This window comes from Liolophura sinensis, chromosome 9 (assembly GCF_032854445.1).
Source record: "Liolophura sinensis isolate JHLJ2023 chromosome 9, CUHK_Ljap_v2, whole genome shotgun sequence".
Taxonomy (NCBI): domain Eukaryota; kingdom Metazoa; phylum Mollusca; class Polyplacophora; order Chitonida; family Chitonidae; genus Liolophura; species Liolophura sinensis.
The window spans coordinates 10,439,293-10,448,552 of record NC_088303.1 but is presented as its reverse complement, the minus strand read 5'-3'; the positions used below and the strand labels follow the sequence as shown (position 1 = coordinate 10,448,552).

The 9,260-nt window shown below is 38.4% G+C and overlaps 1 protein-coding gene across 1 annotated transcript; it reads left to right on the top strand.

Annotated features, from left to right (window-relative positions):
• Positions 1-1,835: 1,835 nt before the first annotated feature.
• Positions 1,836-8,894, top strand: LOC135475573 (glycoprotein 3-alpha-L-fucosyltransferase A-like). Its single transcript, XM_064755498.1, has 2 exons — positions 1,836-2,796; positions 8,766-8,894. The coding sequence occupies exons 1-2, from the start codon at positions 1,879-1,881 to the stop codon at positions 8,892-8,894; spliced, it is 1,047 nt and encodes a 348-aa protein (XP_064611568.1). The 5' UTR covers positions 1,836-1,878.
• The last annotated feature ends 366 nt before the right edge of the window (positions 8,895-9,260 follow it).

Below are 9,260 nucleotides of genomic sequence, written 5' to 3'. Positions count from 1 at the left end.
AAAAAACTAAATCACACTCAGTTCTCTTTGGAAAAGCTTTTACGCAGAAAGTTTATATTAGCACATAAAATTCTTAATGATACATGGAAAAGTATTAAATGAATTCTTAAATAAATCCAGGTCTAAAAGACGTCTGCCTCAGTTGTCAGTAACGGTAATGTAACATCATGTACCTAAACTACAGCATATGATTTAAACGCATATTTTGTTAATACTCCAACTAAATCAGATGATAAGTTACTTTAACCGAAAATAGCTTTAAAGAATATCTGCCTTCACCAACTACTACAGTTTTCAGCCTTGTTCAGCGTTTAAACTTAAAGCAATTTTATTACTGGTCTAAAACTATTAGTCCAGGACTCGATATACAAAGAGTTTCTTTACTTAGATGCTTTAAACCCCAATTGCTATCAGTCTTATCTTTCTTAGTTAATCTGTCATTGATTCCCGGGGTTTATCCCGACACAACAGAAGATTGCCAAACAAGCACCTGTTCACAAGGCAAATGAATGCTCACTTGTAGACAATTACCGCGCACTGTCAGTATTGACATTTTTTGTATCATTTTACACTACTGGCATCAAAGGTAATGGTGAATGGTATAAGTTACCCACTGATTTAAAATCATGTAGTTCATTGCCGTTATTTGAGAAAAAAATTAAAACAATACATATAGGTCTGTGACAATCATTGTTAATGCTTTGTGGCATTGGCATTGGTGTTACTTTCACTAGTGCTATTTTAAATGTTTTCATTCTCGTTGAAATTCTTGATTGCATATCTTGTTGTAGAGTCATTATCGTTATTTCTGCACCAAATCAATGCATATTTATCACTTTTCTCTTCTCTAAGAAATAAATTAATATTATATCCGGAAGGATACATCAATTCCCCCCGTGAATACTTCAATATTTACGCCACCTGACAGCAGCCATGGGAGTGAAACACCTCTTAACCTCAGTCAAGAGTGTGAGAGACACCCCCTTACCTCAGCCATGAGAGTGACAAATGCACATTCTGACCTCAGCCACAGGGGTGAGAGATACACCACCTGACCTCAGCCGTGGGAGTAATTTCTAACAATGATAAAACTAAAGACAACAAAGATGAAGTTCGTCATTATTTGATATATTTACTTTAATAACATTAGGGGCGTTTAAACATTTAACTTTTAACTTTGGATTTAAAACTTCAGAAGGACTGCTTCGTTTACATTTGCCTATTCTTGTGACATCCATTGAATGTGTGATTACATATAAGCAGCTATTTTGACTGCAAATACCTGGTTTAGAACACACAAGAAAGGTATCGTCATGAGCTAACACTGATGTCAATACAGTCTTTAAAGGCCATGTTGGTAACCATCTAACCGAACAAATACAATTAATTTTCTTCAAAAATGTTTTATAAAAGTGAAGCCACTACTAGTCACAATGTTCTGCGGTATGTATGATGAGACTTGCTTTAGTTTATACTGACTTTTATTTTAACATAACCAACATTAATATAGATGTATCTTCTGCTGCATGTATATTTAGTTACATAGTTATGGATTTGCTTTTTTGACTGAGTATTCGACATTGCACTGGTACCGATTGATAACACAGCTTTCACGGAATCAGCCATTCCGTGTTTCAGAGTGGAAGCTTGCTGTGCGCTGTTCGGAATTGTAATTCTACCTGACACCCCTCCCCTGCACAATGTGTACATTTGGGATAGTCCATACAGAGCTTATAATGTGACTAAAAAAACTCTGTTAGGTCAATGTGATGACAGTAAATATGGTATAAGTTTTCTCCAGGAATAGTCATGCCCAGGCTCAAGTGGAAATCTCTTCTTATTCTGTGTGTTTTTTCCTTTGTTGGGTTCTACCTTTTAATGAAATTTGTTAGAACAGAAACCACGGACTACACTAGGCAGAATGAGGTGTCCCAGGAGTCAAAATACCTGCGCCGGTATTGGGGTGTTATCCACCCACCCCCACCACATGGTGGCAAGAAGAAATTAATTTTACAGTGGACAAAATTCCTTAAATATGGCATCTGGCTGATAGATGATATTTTCAAACATTGTCCCGTCTCAAGCTGTGAATTTACCAGGAACAGAAAACAACTGAAGAGAAGTGACGTTGTGGTATTTCACCCTAGAAATATGCACGAAGACCGGTTACCGTCCCGAAAATGGCCACATCAAAGATGGCTGCTATTTAACTTGGAGCCACCTTATTTCACTGGCATACAACCACAAAGGTATAACAATCTTTTCAATTGGACAATGACTTACAGAGAGGATTCGGATTTTGTATATTCTTACAACCAGGTAGAACGTCATAGGGATAACAGCAGTTTCACTGATGTAAAGATTGAAAGAAAATCAAAACTTGCTATTGCTATGATTTCTAACTGTTTTGCCACCAACAACCGTCTTGAGTATATCCAGGAACTCAGAAAGCACATACCTCTAGATTTCTACGGACGCTGTGCAGGACGCGTGTGCTCGCCGGGTGCATGTAATGATACAGCTATGAAGAAATACAAATTTTATCTTGCTTTTGAAAATGGTAACTGTGTGAGTTACATCACGGAAAAATTCTGGAACCCCTTGCTATTGTTCGAGGCTGTACCAGTGGTACTGGGGGGATCATCGCCACGTGACTACGAACTAGTAGCGCCCCCTGGCTCTTACATAAACACGGCTGACTTCTCTTCCCCAAAAGAGTTAGCTGCTTATTTATTAAAGTTAGATAAAAACGACCAGTTATACATGGAGTATCACAAATGGAGGAAGAACTACAGGGTGAAATCGCTCGGGCTTCACTCACGGAACGCATGGAAAATAAGCCCACCCCATCCGGCTTGGTGCGATCTGTGTGCAGCTGTGCATAATTCGTCTTTACCTCCCCAAGTCTACACCGACTTAGAAGCTTGGTACTCGCAAGATACATGTCCTTATGACCACCAAAATGTATTCTGTACAGCGTGGAATCGTTGTTGTTTTCGGAAAAAATCCAGTGATGTTTTTACCTGTTGGTGATTTTAAATGTATTCGACTGACATAAGGCTGACTGGGTCGGCGTTTGGCCTCTTTTTGGGGGTGTCAACGCTTAATGCCCGTGCCTATATTAGCGACCTTTCTGCCAGTGTATTTTTGCTTTGTCTGTATAGCAAATGCCCTTTATAGAACCAGCTGTGATGTAAACATATTTACGGTTCATGTTCATCTAAACTAGAGGATCCTAGTATGTATAGCCCATTTCGCGCGAGTTAGGTTGCAGTCTAAAAAGAAGGATTCGCCTGTCGGAAAAGTCAATTTTAAAACAACGGATATTGTTACTGAGAGCTAGCTAAACATTCGTGCTAACTGACGCTGATATTTGGAAAGTTCCGCACTCCTGTACGTTCAAACATCGAGTGAGTGTTTCGTCGATGACTGTCCTAGTATTTGAGATTTCTGTTCTGAGGTTTTGTTGATCGCCGTCTCTTTGCGCTGTGACGTACTTTCATCCCAATTCGCTGGAGGCGACGTTAATCTGGAGGTCACTTTGTGTCAAGGCGCGAGGACTGGATTGGGACTTTTCCTAGCCAGTTTCCATGGGTAGAGTGTGGTTCGCAGAGAGGTTGGATTTAACCATTTCTCAATGTACGATCGATTTTCACCTGGATGCCAATCTGAAGAATTTATGAGGAACTGTGGATTTACCCATGTCGGTGGACTGAGACATGCAAGAGATGACACCTCATCATTATACTAACACTGGATCAACCAGTCCTGTTCCCTTCTTGTAAGCTCTCAGGGCTGAGCGCAGTGCGAAAGAGCACGAAGTGCCACCGAATTGGCACCACACTAACTTCATTTAACTAACACTAACACTTTAATGATAAATTCTTAATCTAACATATAATGACGAGTCGCACTGTGAATATGATCAATATTTGGCCTCATTGGTTGGAACCAATTTTATGCATGGCCAATTTTATGCATGGCTTGTCTATTATGGAAATTCAGTAAATATCTCGAGGTTTACAATATGCAAACTTATATTATTGTTACGGATTTTTTTCGAACAGAGCAGAGGTGCTGGCCTCGACATATTACCCAGTTTACCCTGAAAGTTTACTATGGTTTAGTTTTCTTACACAAATTTGCAAACCATGATTTTGATGATTCATTTCGTGTTGATAATCGACTTTCTTATCTGACCCAGAACAAATACTAGAAACCATTTCACTTTCTCTTTTTGATATAGTTGGATCATTGCATCTAAAATATTGTAACCCAGTCTCAAACGTCTGAACCACAATACTTACTGTCATAACAATAGCGTTATTTCTGTGTTTAATTTTTGTTTTTTTTATATAAAAAGAGTGCCTGAAACCTCGTCAAGCGATGGTATATCGCTGGCGGCACATATTAGAAGAGCGCTGCAAGCCTGTCTATAAATGTAATGCCGCGGATTGTGAATTGGGATATTTTACTTGACCTTTAGTTCATTCAGATCAGGACAGTGCTTACACCACAGTTTACTATAATGGATATCACATCAATAAAAGTGAATCAGTAAGTTTGTAAAGAAATTACGTTGCGCAGTGAAATGTTTGCACGTAAACAAAGTTGTTTTGTAACAGTTATATCCTTGTCATCATTTCTATCACTGTCCGAGATATTCATCAGACATTTTTTCAACGGGATTACTTTTAGCCGAGCAAAAAGTAGGATAAACGTTATATACATTTTACAAATAAGAAGTACATAGACAGATTGGCTAAATTTTAATATAATATGTTACTTCGTTGAATAATGGGAGCTGAAGTTTAGAAGGCATAGTAGGGCTTTAGGTGATGGACAAACGAATGTTTAAGCACAAATCATGAGTCGGGGATTTCTGGCCGTTGTATTTACCCTAGACCTGCTTGACTCGGGTCCTTTCCCAGGTCATGCAAATACACGGTACAGAAAGAAAGGGGATAAAGTACCCCTTTGCCTACAACCATTTGATGTAGAGAAAACAAGGTACAAAGGCGATCCCCAATTCATGGTGAATGCTAGAGGACAGTATCACACATGTTGGAAAACAACAATGCCAACTTCAACTGCTTACTGTCGAATTTCTGTTTGTTCAGCTCTGTTTGCCATAGATCTGGTTCATGAGAAACTGGTCACAAACGTGAGAAAATCACTCTGCAAGGTCTTCTTGGTACCCTCCCACATCTACGTGACATTTTTCTGCCTCGTGCTCTTTGATAACTAGAAGAAGCCAGTCCCGGAGACAAACGTTATTGGATTGGCCTTACGCGCGTAAAACGAGTTTTACTATACATGTGTATGTAAAATATTCACTTTCAGCTAACAAATATTCTTTTAACACAAAATTTGAGGTCAAACCGTTTTTTCAGCATTGTAGAAAACCTCAAGAGTTGTGGGTAGCAAGGGTTGGGCGGGGGAGGGGGGTGTCCTCAGTTAATAAACAAAAATCACAAAAATACAACAAACAAAATAACAGTATATATACCGTATATATCCAAACTCTTATGACTGTGTAGAACTAGTATCCAGTCAGTGCTCCAGTATTATCTGATGGTCATACTCTAGTCTTTTATAATGAAAATACCCTTGGTGATACAACTGACATCAAGTATAGTAAAATCAGAGGAGAGAAGACAATGTGATTTACCTCACTGTTGATTGTTGATATAAACGTTTGTATAGTAGCAACTTACATAAACCCTAGCATCATGCTTATGCAGGATGAGGTAATGAGAGTGCTGGTAGCTGCAAGTTATTAGGCGTGACTGGTCCAGAATATCTCATAATGTTGCACTGTCATCAAATTAAGTATGACAGTAATGCAAAGACACCCAATTAACTATCGCAACTTATGGTAATTATCTGTTCAAAAAACGTGGATTTCCGATACATATCATGACAGAGATTAAAATGGTAGTTAGCACGGTAACTAAGGTAACTACCTTCTTAAAACACTGCATTGTACTGAAAAAGTATGGTACTTCTGTGGTAATTATGATGACTTTGTGATAATGAAAGTGAAACAAGAATGAGGGATAATAAGCCTAATTTTCACGGGAAATGATAGCTACCGATCATACAGAGAAAATGTATTTATTTATGGGGTATGTCACACAAATACTCCACTTTCATATGTTTGCATCTGAAAGAATTTGGATCTCAGTTGTCGTCTAATTCTTTAATTCAACCTCCGTCTTCCAAGAAAGTACAGCGGCAGTTCAATGCCATCTTCAGCGATATGCCGATCGGACGGAAGTATGCTCAAACAACTTCTTGAAAATAGATATTAGTTATACAATAGGTCCAATATCCCTAAGTTTGAGTTAACACTTCATTTTAATCAGCAAATAATACAGACATATAACCTAGACATATATAATACATGTAAACTAAAATACAGTGAATTTATTATTTTAGACGAATATTTAAGCTGATTATGAAAAAAGACTCTCTTCTTCATTTTCACTCTCGATATAAATTGATAAGAATGCATTGTTATCACAAATATCCTATGGTATGGTAATGGTATGCCTAATTGTATGCAACTTACCAGGTGCGGCCTGGCTTGAATTTCTATGACTCACGGTTATCTCCAATTGTACAATTGCCCCCTCTCTTTGTTGAACAAAAACAATCCCAATTATAAATGTAAGCCGTTTACTAAGAGAGATATGATCATTTCATTAACTATACCCCAATTTCTTGAGCTGAGAAAAATAGGCCCTTGCCACACTGTAGGCATGAATTCCTCCGAAATCCACAATGAGTCCCAGTATATCGTTTGTTAACATATATTTCCTCGCAGATTACAGTGCAGAAAATCATAAAAATATAGCTTTGGGGAGTAATGGTGGTGATGATACGCGACCCTGTCATCCCATGGGCAGAGTGCACACTCGTCTCTTCGCTGACCGTAAGATATGACTGATCCGAAAATTGTAATGACCTAGGTGCACTTTCCTAAAACTGAATTCAGTCTGTCGCGCTGTTGTCGTACCTGTTCCAGATCTCCACCGCACACAGTGCGTCAAACAACCACATTTTTTGCCCTGGGTTAGCTTGCATAAATAGATCGTAGCAACATTCGATTGTATGGCATACACAATCGAGTCTACAGTTGGTGGTAAAAATAAGCCGTGTCGCTTGCAAATAGGAATTGTAAAGGGGAATTTAAAATTGTTGATGTTAGAATCAAGATTGTAGGTCGAATTTGACTTATAAAGTTGAACTGCGTAAATAGACAGTGTACCATTTAATAACTTTTCTCGCCTTTATCTCCAAAAGAGTTGGATCCTTCTTAGCCCAGGAGCCTCCAACCAATACGGTCGCCGTGAGTTCACGTCTAGGTCATGCAGCCCGGTTTCCTGCCACCATAATGTTGGCCGCTGTCGTGTTAGTGAAATATTCTGGCGTACGGCGTAAACACCAATAAATAAATAAGTACAAATCCTATGTGGTCTTGTCGTAGTGAAGGCTTTCATATTGGTGACCCGTTCATCTGTTGAGAAATCTATTCCGTTCAAATCCGCATGCATCATAACGTAACATTAAGGCCACATATAGAGGTTATAGAACAAAAGACTCTGTGTTATGATGAGTATCACTCGAGTCTATTATTGTTTAAGAATCACGAGTCTCTGGCACACAGTACACTTTTCACTTTTTAAGTCGTTTAACCACAGCCGGATCATCAAGTATCTGGGTTCGCATGGATGTTTATGAGACCAAACGCCTTTTCGCCGTTTGAAACGAAGCATAAATATAACGAAACACAATGTAAGTTACATAAAACCCCAAAGCCTCTTGATGTTTACTGCTTATAGTTGACAATAAAAAATGTGCCGTTTTATTCTAAAGCATATTATATACACCTAGAATTACCGTCAGAACGTACCTTTTAACTTTCTGTGACGATCATTTCAGCCGTTGTGTACATGTGCACCTGTTGACACAGCTTGCGCTGCTAGATGTATTTGGTAGCATTCAGAGCTGGAGCCTGCGAAGGTAAGTTTTTGTCGAATGCATATCAACAGTTTTACAAAACATAATGGCAATTATGGTGAGCAATGGTTGAGATTGTCAAAAAAGAAAATAATAATAAATAACTGCAAGTTACAAAAACCCTACACGAAGAAAGTTTATTACTGACAGAATGACTTGTTGAAGAAATGGGCGTGATAAATTCGATCAAAAACAACACGGTTTTATTTAATGAATCCGTGTCTTATTGTAAACGGCGTAGGTTTAAATAGTCGGAATAAACAATTTTATCACATTCTTGACCGAAATATTACCGTAATTAAGAATTACAACCTGACTAGAGACATGAAATCGCTGGTGCTAAAACCATACATGTTATTATGCGCATACAGTCAGATTTAGGACCGTAATTAGCCGATTCATTTATTTCAGTGAAGCCTACAACTGGCAATTTGGCTGAAGTTATTTCTAGACTAACAATGGGCCATGGCTATATAATTTTATTACAACTAAAATGATTATTTTCATTATCTGACAAATCAAAGTGTGAAAAATTACCAACAAACACAAGTACTACTGAAAAAGTGGTTTGTTGATGAACCAGCTGTGAAACATTTCACTGATCACATACTGTTGTGGTTTGTGCATGGTTTGCTTAATAATGATAATAATTAATAAATAACCATAATGAACTTATGGTGCCAAAGTTCAGTTGATATATTCTGGTACATAGTCTCTGTGGTCCACTTTTGATATCTCAGATAACTTCTACTTGCACGCCACTGGAGCTGGATTCTCAGGTTCGTGAGACTGGAGAGTCCCAGAATTTTGGGACTCGGAAAAGTCTCATGAGACCCTTGTCTCAAATTATGGTACCAAAGTTCAGTTGACATATTCTGGTATATAGTCTCTGTGTTCCACTTTTGGTATCTCAGATAATTTGCACTTGCACGAGACTAAAGCTGGATTTTCAGGTTTTGTGAGACTGGAGAGTCCAGAATTTTGGGACTGGGAAAAGTGTCATGAGACCCTTGTCTCAAATTATGGTACCAAAGTTCAGTTGACATATTCTGCTACATAGTCTCTGTGGTCCACTTTGATATCTCAGATGATTTGCACTTGCACGAGACTGGAGCTGGATTTTCAGGTTTCGTGAGACTGAAGATTCCCAGAATTTTAGGACTGGCAAAATTCCCAGATTTTTGACCGTGTATTCCCGGCTTCCTGGAACTGATTCCCACCAAGTGTCAACTGTC